This window comes from Cottoperca gobio, chromosome 9, assembly GCF_900634415.1.
Source record: "Cottoperca gobio chromosome 9, fCotGob3.1, whole genome shotgun sequence".
Taxonomy (NCBI): Eukaryota; Metazoa; Chordata; class Actinopteri; order Perciformes; family Bovichtidae; genus Cottoperca; species Cottoperca gobio.
Genome location: NC_041363.1, coordinates 13,111,247 through 13,124,213, shown reverse-complemented (window position 1 = coordinate 13,124,213; position 12,967 = coordinate 13,111,247). Strand labels below are relative to the sequence as shown.

The 12,967-nt window shown below is 40.5% G+C and overlaps 1 protein-coding gene across 2 annotated transcripts in view; it reads left to right on the top strand.

Moving 5' to 3' along the window:
• The window catches only part of ntrk2a (neurotrophic tyrosine kinase, receptor, type 2a), a 72,852-nt gene extending 60,511 nt beyond the window's left edge, over positions 1 to 12,341 (top strand). The window contains exons 18-20 of one of the 2 annotated variants that reach the window (XM_029439318.1): positions 520 to 610; positions 7,807 to 7,965; positions 10,363 to 12,341. In XM_029439318.1, coding sequence (XP_029295178.1) covers positions 520 to 610; positions 7,807 to 7,965; positions 10,363 to 10,548 — 436 coding nt within the window. In that variant the 3' untranslated portion in view covers positions 10,549 to 12,341. The remainder of the gene's footprint in view (positions 1 to 519; positions 611 to 7,806; positions 7,966 to 10,362) is intronic. The other variant, XM_029439319.1, reaches the window with a different exon arrangement.
• Positions 12,342 to 12,967: the final 626 nt, after the last annotated feature.

Here is a 12,967-nt window from a genome sequence, read left to right as displayed (position 1 = left end):
GATAGTAGCCAGTAGAGAAAACTTGACTTGATGTTCTGTAAAACAGCAATTTTATATTAGATATTAAATATTAAAGGACAATACCCACCCCAGCCACAGCCTGTTCACCCTGCTGCCATCTGGCAAGCAACAGAGTATCCACTGTCGTACCACCCGAGTACAGAGCTTCTACTTTTTTTCCTTATTGTTTTTCTTATGTAGCAGAATTGGACTATAACTGCATTTAGTTGCACAACCCTGTTGTACAATGAAAATAAATTATCCTTATATCCTTGTATTTCCACAGTGAGTGAATGTTTCAATGAGTCTCATGTAATGAAACAACACCATATCAAAATACAGAGATATACTGTTACTTTTCAGAAATTTGATTCTGACATCTAAACTTTTCTCAGGTATAAAAAATATATATGTTAGAGGTCGAGGTAACTCAAGCTATATAACACAAACTTTATTTAAACTCAGCACAACATCTTGTTGCAATTATTGTGTACTAAGTGTGTGTTTGTTGACCAACAGGAACTGCCTGGTGGGCGAGAACCTGCTGGTAAAGATTGGAGACTTTGGCATGTCCAGAGACGTCTACAGCACTGACTACTACAGGGTAGGTGTATGTGTCGATATCTTTTCTGGCCCTTCTTTTAGCCTCTACCCTTTCCCTGCTGCATGAGTCCCTCTCTGCTCCTCCCCTGCATGGGCATGACTGACAGACTCTGATGGAGTTACTTGCTGTGGAAGGTAGTGCAGTGAAGTTAAACATACATGTAGCTAACTGTGATGTAAATGTATATATAAATATAGACGCAGAGAAGAAAAGTTGTTGTAAGTTTTTACTATATAAATGTATTCACTATTATTTTATTAAGTCAAGTAGACAAGCACCAATATATTTAAATAATAATAAAAGCAATTTAGTAATATTTGAAAGAAAGAAAAGAAAGAAAAAAACCTCACAAACTCCCCTAAAGATCATTGATAATATGTGATGTTATAAGGGCCAATCAACGAAAGTGTAAATATATTCAAGGCTTTTAAAATATTATGTACATAAAATATTACATATAATAAATAATATCTCTAAGATACAACATAAGAAAGAGTTTTACTGACAATACTTCTGTGATGTGTGTATCCTATTTTCTTTATTCAGACTATGCCAGGGCTACTCCCCAAACATTTAGGGGAGAGGAAATGCATATCTGCGTGCACATTGTGTGTATTAGTTTGTGTGTGTGTGTGTGTGTGTGTGGGTGTGTGTGTGTGTGTGTGTGTGTGTGTGTGTGGATGTGTGTGTGTGTGTGTGTGTGTGTGTGTGTGTGTGTGTGTGTGTGTGTGTGTGTGTGTGTGTGTCGCAGGGACATTTAGCAGCTTTTCCTTCTGAACAGCAATCTATCACCTTCCCAAAAGGCCGAAATCTAATAAATTGTACTGATTGATTGATAGTGACTGTCCGTTTTTCCTGCCCTTTCTCTCGTCCACTGTGACACACTGACATGAGTGACAGTGACAGACAACTGGGAGGAGGAGGGAAAAAGAGTATAACCTTAACAATAACATTCAGAAAGATAACGATGATCTATAGGCCGTTGATTGATGCATTTTATTTTTGATGTACAAGCATGTCTTTATATGTTACCACAATAATGAACAAATGCTTAGTGTAGATAAAGAAATACTAAGATAAAAAGTTAAGATGACGCACTACTGTAGCTGCAGCTGCAACCAAGAATCCTGTTCAATCCAATATTATAATTTTATTATATTATTTTAGCTAATTAGCCTGTTCATTAGTTATGTTTGTTGTTAAAGCTGGGGTGCCTAATTTATTTGAGAAAAACATGTTTTACATCCCGACAATTGGGATGTAAAGAGAAAAAATAGAAAAATAAATAAAATAATCCAGTATTTTTGTACTTTTCGTGGGTCTTTCTCTGAACACTGTCGAGATTAGATTTGGAACTAGTTCTGCATGGCATCAAATTAAAGATGTAAAAAAAAGATTAAGGTCTCTCCTTTGTGGCTTTCTTTTGTACTTTCTCCGTGTGACGACACACAGCATCCCCCTCCTCATCCTCCTTCCTTTCACCCCTCCTCAATAAAGCTAAGCGCCAAGGCTGTAGTCATGGCAACGGGCGAAGGCAGTGGTGGCGAGCCTCGCAGTTGTATCCAACGTTTCTCAGGAAGAAAAGTAATCAGAGAACTTCTGTTTAGTATGCCGAGGCAGTACTAGAGAAAGAGAGGGGGAGAAAGAGAGAGCTGGAAGTGTGGGAGACGAAGGCAGGAGGGAGGGTGTCAGAGAGATGAAAGGAGATGGAAAAGAGAGAGAGATGGAGGGAAAAGGGTGGGAGGCCAGGCAGGGAAGAAAACAAGACACAAATAAATACACAAAAAGGAGAAAAGGCAGTAATAGAGCTATAAAGCAACACACATGCTGAGGAGGGAGAGGAGAGGTCTGCAGGCAAGGCAGCCTGCGTACAGTGCACAGGATAGTCAATAATAACACAATGCTGCAGCGTTAGACATCCACAGAGCAGGATATTAGAGACAGAAAAACAGCAAGAAATGTCAAAAAAGGACAGAAAGGTAGACAGACAGGGAGAAAACAGCAAAGCAGAAGAGAGGTACATCCTGGTGGGAGGTAAAACACAGTGATCCATTCATGTTTCAGCATCCAGGAGAGACGTGTGTGTGTGTGTGTGTGTGTGTGTGTGTGTGTGTGTGTGTGTGTGTGTGTGTGTGTGTGTGTGTGTGTGTGTGTGTGTGTGTGTGTGTGTGTAGAGACCCAGTCATGCTCTTGCGTCAGACAGGAGCAAAGATGAGTCATAGAGGAATTGGAGGCGTCCCCCCCAGTGCTATGTGTGTTTGTGTGTGTGTGTGTGTGTGCGTGCGTGTGTGTGTGTGTGTGTGTGTGTGTGTGTGTGTGTGTGTGTGTGTGTGTGAGTGTGTGTGTGTGTGTGTGTGTGTGTGTGTGTGTGTGTGTGTGCATTTGTGTAGGGAAATAGAAGCAGAGGCGTTGGACTAAAAGCGGCTGGGGTGACGTCATTGAATCCTTTGTTACACAATGAACCTGACAAGCGCTTCAGAAGACAGAAAGGATGCCACAATTCAAACCTTGAGCCTTTCCATGCAGCCATTTTTCAGTGTGTGTGAGTGTGTATGTGTGTGTGTGTGCGTGTGTGTGTGTGTGTGTGTGTGTGTGTGTGTGTGTGTGTGTGTGTGTGTGTGTGTGTGTGTGTGTGTGTGTGTGTTGGGGAGGAATTTAACCTCACCTCCCCTAAACTGATTTCATGCCCAAATGTGTAGGATGAAAGGAAATTAAATGTCTGCTTGGGTTTTAACGTTTGAGCCTGAATGTTTTACGCTGCTGACACAGACTGTAGAAAAACACTGGCAACAAAGAAGAGCTAAACAATCTCTGCAGAGTCATTTGGATGGTGTGGGCTTTTTTTTTTTACAACCTGTCTTTGGGTCCCGACCAACATAGAAAAACAGCATCTTAATGGAGCACCTTGAGGGGCCATAGTGGAGCAGTTATCTGTGCACGAGCGAGACAAAACACTGCACATCAACATGAAGATGATACTGTCGACACAATAAAATATATCATATAGAGAATAATTCTTTGCACACAACTGTGAAAAATGTTATATTATTATTATTATTATTATTATTATTATTATTATTATTATTATTATTATTATTATTATTATTATTATTATTATTATTATATACATACCACATATCTAAAAGCATATAAAGAGACACATAAACCTGCCAAACTATATTTATTATAAACCTATACAAAAGTGGACAGAAAAATAATCAAACAAACCATCTTGTCAGCCAAGGTTATTGGAAATGTGGCCAGGAAAATGACTTGCTAGTTTAAAGCAGCAATGTCGAGTCAGTTAATATCACTAAATGAGGTTTCCTCTAGGGACTGCTACTTGGACGGTATATTGACTGTTGTGCCATTCAAAGCTCATCAGTAATCAAAAAGTCCTCTAATATAACAACATTACCTGCTATCACTTGCATCAAACATAATTACATGAATGAAAGTATGTAACAGTGTTACACACATGATAAAATTGTTAAAAACAAATAGTTTGAGGAAAACCCGAGAATAGAGAAATGCGTAATTGTAGGTCTCCTGTAACGGTGTCATATCCCCGTCCTTGTGCCCATACATCAGCGTTGTGGTTGTCTGCCCGTCATAAAATGACTTTAATGCCATTTCAAGACACATTTTTATGAAACGCTTTTTAGATCTTGGTAATTTTTGACTATTTCAACCGGATGAAGGATTTTAGTCGTTGAATGTCTTGATTGTAAGTTATTAGAGAATCAAGCGTTCAGCCCCTCCGGGACGTCCTTGTCTGTTGAACAGCGTCGGAGAAATGTGGAACTGCTGGTTTAAATCACCTGGTCTGTTTGTTTTTGAGAGGAAGAGACCTCTGCGGATAATTCGGCTTCCAGTAAATACCTCCTGAACAATAAACACTGAAGGAAACCTTACCGGCAGAAGCTGACTGCAATGTCGACATAGGTGGTGAAGACAACAACTCCCACGTTTTTGATTGAGAGACCCCCAGTGGCAGACAATTACACGTTGTGTGTTTAAGTGCTTTGAATGTCCTAAAACTAGATTTGTTGTGCAAACCAATACAATAACCATTTGACTGTATCTGGTGGCCGGGCCAGGAGAACAAGCTCTTTTCTCCAGGGGAAAAAAAATATTTAACCAACACACACACACGCACACACACACACACACACACTCACACACACACACACACACACACACACACACACACACACACACACACACACACACACACACACACACCAGCAATCTTGGAAAGAGTTTTTGTTTCCATAGCAACACTGAGGGCAATTAAGGTAGGGTTCCTGTGTAACAAAGAGTGGGCGGAGTTAGTCACATAAGCCCCTCCCACACCACATCCCATAATGCTTTTTAAACCGGCCCAGTTGCTATGGATACCACAGCCTCCAGGAGGTCACTACAGAGAACCCACAGCCCTCCTCTGCTTTATTTATCCTCCTTTTTTGAGGCTTTCCTGGAACACTCAGGCGCTGGTCTATAGCTAAATTGATGCATATTTATAAGACAGAGCGGGAGCGAGACAGACAGGCGGGCTTAGAGACGAAGAGGGAAGGTGAGAACGAGGGAGAGAGAGAGCGAGAGCGAGGGCAACAGGAAAGGAGACAAAGACTGACGACGAATCCACTGACAGCAAAGACGAAGCAGAGAGAGAGCTGATGACAGAGAGATGCACTGTTTATACTTCAGTGAGAATCTATGAAAGTGTTCTGTCTACTATTTCTCTTTATATTTGATGGCAATGACAAGATCATTTAATCTGAGGCTTCCCCTTGCTGCTCCTTCATTTGTTTTCTTTCCTCTGTTTTCACTTTCAATGCAGCCTTGTTAGAGTCTTTTTGAAAAGCCTGCCCTTCTCTCTCGTACACACAGTTAAGAAACATAAAAGAACTGTAGTCCTGCGGTTCAAGAGCCAAATATTAATATTTCAGAGCATCAGGGGAAATGATCAGACATGATGAATAAAACAAAAAGACTAATGTATGTGAGAGGGTTCAGACACATTAATGAATAAAGAATGTCAGAAAACTTTCTGTGCAATAGAATAAAATAAAATAAATAATTGCTGTGTCCAAAATGCATTTAGTGCACTATATTTAATGTTAGCAAATTTGATGTGAATTTGGAGTGTTAAATTAATGTACTATACGGCGCCCTAAAAACTCCCACGATAAAAAAAAAGTAGTGTAAGTGGCATTCTGCTATTAATCCCACAATGCAATGCAACATTTTATAGTCGTCGGACACTTAAACTACACTTCAGTGTCAGTGTCAGTGATGAAGCAAAATTATGATGATTAGTAAATCTCAGTTACTCCGGCTGTTGGTACTTTCAAACAAGTGATTTACTAAATCCGGTTGCACCATTAAAGACGAAGCTAAGACTTTAGTAATGTGTAAATCTGTTGCTAGGAAACATCTGTTGTGCCATCCAACCAAAAGCAATTAAAGAAGTTAGCATCATGAGCTGTAACATAACTTCCAAAACTATTTTGTACTACTTTCTCAACTTTACAAATAGGCTAAATGAACTTAAGGAACAGCAGAGTATAAATTATGTAGAGACTAGTAAATAAGTGATCTTGCAAACATTATATTTGTTTTTGAGAACATAGCATTATAATTCTGACTGAGGATATAAAAGATGAGGAAAATGTGCACGTGCGGTATAAATAGTTGTTGCTTTTTCTGTTGTATTCTGTATACTTATTCTTACATCGTAACCCTTGTAAAACACTGCTTTGGCAATACTGTACTTCATGATGTTCTGCCTATAAAGCACAATGGACTTTGACAGAGACAGAAAAAGAAATGCAAGTATGAAACAGACAACCGGGGAGAGAAGCGAGGGCCCGGTGATGGAGAGTAAGAGCTGCAGAGATGGAGGCAGATATGTTTCCCCAGACGTACCAGTGAACCTGAAGGCTATCAATGGACCGTGCACATTTTATTACTCCATTAAATAACCCACTGACTAACAAAGAAACAGGCCAAGTGTGGGTACCAAGCCATTAATAACAGGCATAAACCTCCAAATAATGGATTGTGCTATCTGTACGGAGCAATGGAGTGCAGATGGTTCGGCAGATTCATGTTCGGGGGAGAAGTAACGGCAGGAAGAATATATGGAGCCAGTACACCGGGTTAGGTTTAATTCACTTTCACTTCAAGGAGGTTAGGTTTAAAAGTTCAAGCACTGGCATATCTAACATGCATATGTCACAGTGTTCACGCTCCAACCTCAACCTAGTTTAAACATGGTTCAAGCCTACAGTCACAGTCTGTGAGACTGCAATGATCTGTCGTGTTTATGAAAAGTAAAAACAGCAAATGAATACAACAATCTAACGGGCTCCAAAAGCTCAGTTCAGATTAGAGTTTAATGAAATGACCAAAGGTCTCTCAGAGTGCCTGGTGAGGGCTCATGTGTTGGTTTATGCTTTCTGACAATCGCTGGAACTCACTCTGATGTTTTGATGCTACAACTTAAGATCTAATAAAAAATGTTTTAATGAATTAAATGTCACTCACATAGGATACACACACTCGCATATACCGCAATAGATATACTCTATCAGATATTTATTTATAATGGATTACTTCTAAAGTTTTGCTGACTCGCACATTTGACTATTTAACTAGTCCAGCAACTTATTTCATATTAAACCAATTAATTAGTGCGTTCCTTCTGAGCTCCAAGGCGTTCAAACTCTTTGTCTGAGGGAATTTAAAGCAATGCTTTCTCACCAGTATAGCCTTCAGTTAAATCAAATGACACACTGATCAGGAGTGAGGTGTGCTACAGTCATGGAGATAATGCAATCTGCTGTGCCATACCATCAAACCTCGCTCACTGCCTCTTTCCACTGCCTCAGGGAGCAGTGAAATGTTTGCAGTGCTACTTTAAAATGTATTGAAATTCCTAAGTGAACTCTGTGAGAAATGTGAAAAAGCTGCGTGACCATGCATTCAAAATGCATTATGTTGCAGAATAGAAGAGAAAAGAATAGAAGAGAACTGAATATAGAACGCATGTCAGAAAACTTGCTAAATCGTCATTATTTTGTACGTTCACTGTACGCTATACTGACTTTGTGCTCTCTCCTTCTGCGTGTGTGTGTGTGTGTGTGTGTGTGTGTGTGTGTGTTGCGTGTGTGTGTGTGTGTGTGTTGTGTTCAAAGGTCGGAGGTCACACCATGCTGCCAATCCGTTGGATGCCCCCTGAAAGCATCATGTACAGAAAGTTCACCACAGAGAGTGATGTTTGGAGTCTCGGAGTTGTTCTTTGGGAGATCTTCACATATGGAAAACAGCCTTGGTACCAGCTCTCCAATAATGAGGTACAGTATAAAGTCACTAATCTGTGTAATGTGTAATCTGAACAAAAAGAAGTCAAAGTACTAAGCAATATAACTTTATGTAAATGTTACCATGGAGGCACCTTCATCTTAATAAGTGATGGAAAACAAGATGTTGCAGCCTCGGGTTACGAGAAAACAGCACTTCAGTTAAAAACACGACTAAATATTTGATAACTTTTGTATGAAAGTTTCTTACACTATAGTGAATCCTTTGGCCTGAGCCATCTCATTATATGAAGCTGAAGCAAATCATTGTTTCTTGAGTTAACGGTGAGGTACAACACAGAGCTGGTGGCTTGGAGCAAGCGGCACTAAAAACTTTTCTTGGTTTTGCTGGGCACACCTTTCACAGTGTCGCAAAAGTAAAGGTGCTGTTGTCAGGCATCACTGTCAGGCTGCTGCAGGGAAAGATGTGTCATGAAATACATTTTTAAACCCCCGTTTTTCAAAAAGGTTTGCAAAATGTCCCATATTTATTTTGTCATGGATCCACTGAATTATTTTAGTCTGGTGACACTGATACGACCAAATATCCTGTTCTTTTGGTTCAGGATTCAAACCCTTTTGTTATTGTGTTGTGTGAGTTTATTCTGTACACATGACATATATTGCATGTTTGTCCGCCCTGGGAGACGGATCCCTCCTCTGTTGCTCTTCCTGAAGTTTCTTTAATTTGTCCTCCTTTTAAGGTTTTTTGGGTGGAGGTCTATAGACAGAGGGTGTCGTATGCTCTACAGATTGTTAAGGTCCCTTGAAGCAAATAAGTATTGGGCTATAGGCTACAAATACATTTGATTTGACATCCAGCATACAGTGAAATAGCAACTAAAAACAGGATTTCCACTAACATTAAACATAGAAATTGAACACTAGGACTGCAACCAACCCTTACTTTCATTATCAATTAGTCTGAAAATGATTTTCTAATATATCTAGAGTATTTTAATTGTTTGTTGTCGCCATTAAAAACATAGATTTTTGGAAGATGGCAGATTTCACTGGGTGTAAACCTAATATACCAGTAAATAGCTGGAACAAGCTGATAGAGAATATATGTCATACTGAGACACAGTGTGTGATAACATAAAAGGAGGAAGAAAAATAGAAAATATCAAAGGGCTGATGTTCTGTTGTTTGACTTTATAGCCCAAGATGTCTTTGGAGCATGTAAGTGTAGTTGAAGAGGAGTTGTTCTGGAGTAGCAAAATAAACAAACCAAGTGAACAAATAAAAAAAGAAATAAACAATTGGTTGTTTATTCTGGATGAGTAATAACTCCTACAAATCATCCCTTTGCTGAGCTCAGGGTTTTGACCCAGTTTCTGAAAAACAAAGCTGTGTAAGAGCCCTCAACCCTTCACCTTCACCTTCACCCTCACCTCATCACTATGATGCCCTCAACTCTGGTTACAGCTTTCTATGCATGTCAGCAGTCCCTTTTCTCCTGATTCACTCTGGTTACATTTAAAATGAACCTTTAGCCCCCTTCCACTGTCTTCTTTTGCAGTTTACATCTATTAAATCTCTCTCCATTCAGAGTTCACTCACCTCCTGACCCAAATCTGACGCTCAGATATCTTTTACACAGGATATGGAGTTTTGTTTCAAAATGAGATATTAATTATTTATCTACTCTCACTAACTGATAACAATCACAGAATGAGGAGGAGTTGGTAGTTTCTTGATTAGAAAAATGATGATTATAAACTGGATTATTTAGAGACCTTGAATGATAATCTGCAAGTATAAAAAAAAAAAGTTTTAATGGATGTGTCGCAATTTGGAAGATACAACTGTTTTTTGGAGCCTAATAGTAGCCATTAATGTGTATATACACAGCAGGGTGTATTTAATGTTTGAGGAAATTATAAAAAGCTTAATTATAGATATTTTACAAACCGCTGCCAGACAATGATATATATACTCTTTGTACTGGCGAGCTCTCTTCTTTATAGTAGTTTGGGTTTCAAAATGTCTCCTCTCCTGGATCCACAAATCCTCACCCTATTGTAGACTTAGAGCTAAAATCTATAGTTGTTTTTAATTCATATATAAGTCTTGGAGTGTGTTAAAACACTATATTTTCTCTAACACTGCTATCGAGTAATTGGATTCGATTTGTCTGGTTGACTGCTCCAGTGTCGTCTAACTTCATCACTCCAGTAAATAATTTATTCATAGTGACATTTTCACTGTATGCCACTGAAGTGAGGTAAAACAACTTCACCAAGCAGATGCTCCATCACCTTCAACATGCAGACATTTGTGACTTTCAGCTTGAATTGTTGAGGATGTTCATGCTTTTTTCGTTTTTTTGTAACAGAAGACGATCGATGAGACTAAACTCAAAGTCTCTCTTTCTGTCTTCTTCTGTAGGTGATAGAGTGTATAACCCAGGGCAGGGTGCTGCAGCGCCCTCGGACCTGTCTTAAAGAAGTGTACGACCTGATGCTGGGCTGCTGGCAGAGAGAGCCGCACATGAGACTCAACATCAAAGAAATCCACAGTCTGCTCCTCAATCTGGCCAAAGCCTCACCTGTATACCTGGATATACTGGGCTGAACGCAGGAGGACAGAGGGTGTGTGTGTGTGTGTGTGTGTGTGTGTGTGTGTGTGTGTGTGTGTGTGTGTGTGTGTGTGTGTGTGTGTGTGTGTGTGCGCGTGCGTGTGTGTGCGCGCTAGGGTGGACACGGTTATACCTGTGAAAGAAATGAAGCGTGCGATGCCCGTGTAAGTGCGTGTGTGCAATGCACCGCTGTACAGGATGTGAAGCTGTTATCATAAACTATTTAAAAGGCAATCAAAAAATTCCTCAACTCATCCCCAACCGTGTCTTTCCTCCCTGCCAATTTCCTCTCCTTTGTGCATCTTTACTCCCCTCCTTCCTTCCCGGAGAGACATTTGCTAAGAGTAATTTCACTTTGGAAGAGACAAAAAAGCTTCTTTTCAAATGCTTCAAACTGACTGGGGCTAAATTGATGATATCCTGATTAACGGGACTTTAAATGTATTGACTCATCCCTCACTGCTTGTCGGACAACGGGACTCCTTCGAACATCTGGAAATTCAACAAGGAGCAGTGTTGGGAGGATTTCCGGAATCCTCGATCCTTTCGTGTGTAAATATGAGACATTTGAGACATTTTCAGAGGAAGTGGCTCTGTGCGATCTCGAGCCATGAAGACACTGTGTTTTCCCCTCTCACACTGTCTGTTTGTCCGTCTCTCTGTCTGTCGCTCAGAACTGTACCTGAGTATTAATGTCAGCATAACATGGCCAGAGGAAATGACGACACAGTTCATGATTAACACACCGGTACACTTACAGTAGATTTACTGTAACAGAAAAATTAGCAAAAAAAAATAAATCTGGTTTTCTGCCTGTCAGATAAAATTAGGAGGTGAGATGACAAAAGAAGAAAACAATCACTAACAATACAGTGCCTACTGAAGCTGAACTGAACTGCTGTGGTGTTCCACTACACTGTAATTGTAAATACTAGAAATGTAAAAAGCTTGATCTATCTGGCACTGATCTATTATATGTCCCCATGCAACAGTCTGATATACATGATTATAAGGATATATGCGCTCATATCTGCATACTGTTTTCTGTGACATATTTACTTTGCTCAGGCCCGGACTGCACGGTCATACAGCACAGGGTAACATGATGACTACTTTCATTTCCCCCAAAGTGACAGATGCTTCACTTGTGATGTCAAGCGCACGTGTCGGAGGTCAATTGATTCATTTGTCCGCAGCTGTCTGACAATCGTGAAGTCTTGATGTTGGGGGTTGCTAAGGGAGTCTGGGTTTTGAGTGGTCAGATCCCCGTCAGAAGTGTGGGCGGCGGCGCTGTAGAAGGTGTGGTTCATTTGGTCAACCCATATTAAATCATCAAGGCTCTCAGCACTCAGACATCCTTTAAAACCACATCTGTGCTAGAGGGTAGGCACACAAGAACTCTCACACACACACACACACACACACACACACACACACACACAAACACACACTGTGTACCTTATCCCGTCATCCCTCCATCTCCACACACACACACACACACACACACACACACACACACACACACACACACACACACACACACACACACACACAGGGAAAGACACTCAAAACGGGACAAGAAGGAAATTGAATTGTGCATGTTTTATTATTTGAGAGGTGCAGTGCTTCAGCCAGGCCCCGTCCACTGTAATGGTGTAATGTATATTTCATTACAGCCTAATGGGCTCCATTAGCACAGTCTCCTCACAGACATTCAAGACTTATTGTTTTATGGCTGAGAAGTAAGGATGGAGGAATGGAGAGGAGAGGAGAGGAGAGGAGAGGAGAGAGAGGATAGGAGAGAGAGTGAGAGAGAGAGAGCGAGGAGAGAGGTGTAGCGATTCTCTTCTCTTATAATTTTATTCTACTCGTCTTCTTCGCATTCGTGCTCTTTTCGCTGTCTGGTCTCGCTGCGTCTTTCGCCGCTTCTCTCTTTTCTTTGTCTCTTTTCTCTTTCTTCCCCCTCTCTCTTTCTCTTCCTTCTCTTCTCTTCTCTCTTCTCTCGCTCCTCTCTTCTCTTCTCTTCTCTTCTCTTCTTCTCTTCTTTCTTCTCTTTCTCGTCTCTTTGCTTCTGCTCTTCTCTTCTCTGCTCTCTCTTTTTCTCTTCTCTTCGCTCTCTTTCCTTCTCCTCCTCTCTTCTCTCAGCGATTTGTGCCTGGAATGAGGAACAGTGGAGTGGAGAGAAAATAAGAGGGAGAGGTAAAATGCATACTGGGAAAAGAAATGGAGATGAGGGGAGAGAGTCAGAACAGAAGCAAGGAGTACAAAGGAGAAGATGATGAGAGGGAAAAGCAACGAATGGGTCATGTAGAGCAAGACGTTGGAGAAAAAGAAGATAGTGGAGTGGAAAACGAGGGAGAGGAGGTGTGAATGTCCTCAGGGAGAAAGTGAATGTGAACATCCATCATTACTGTG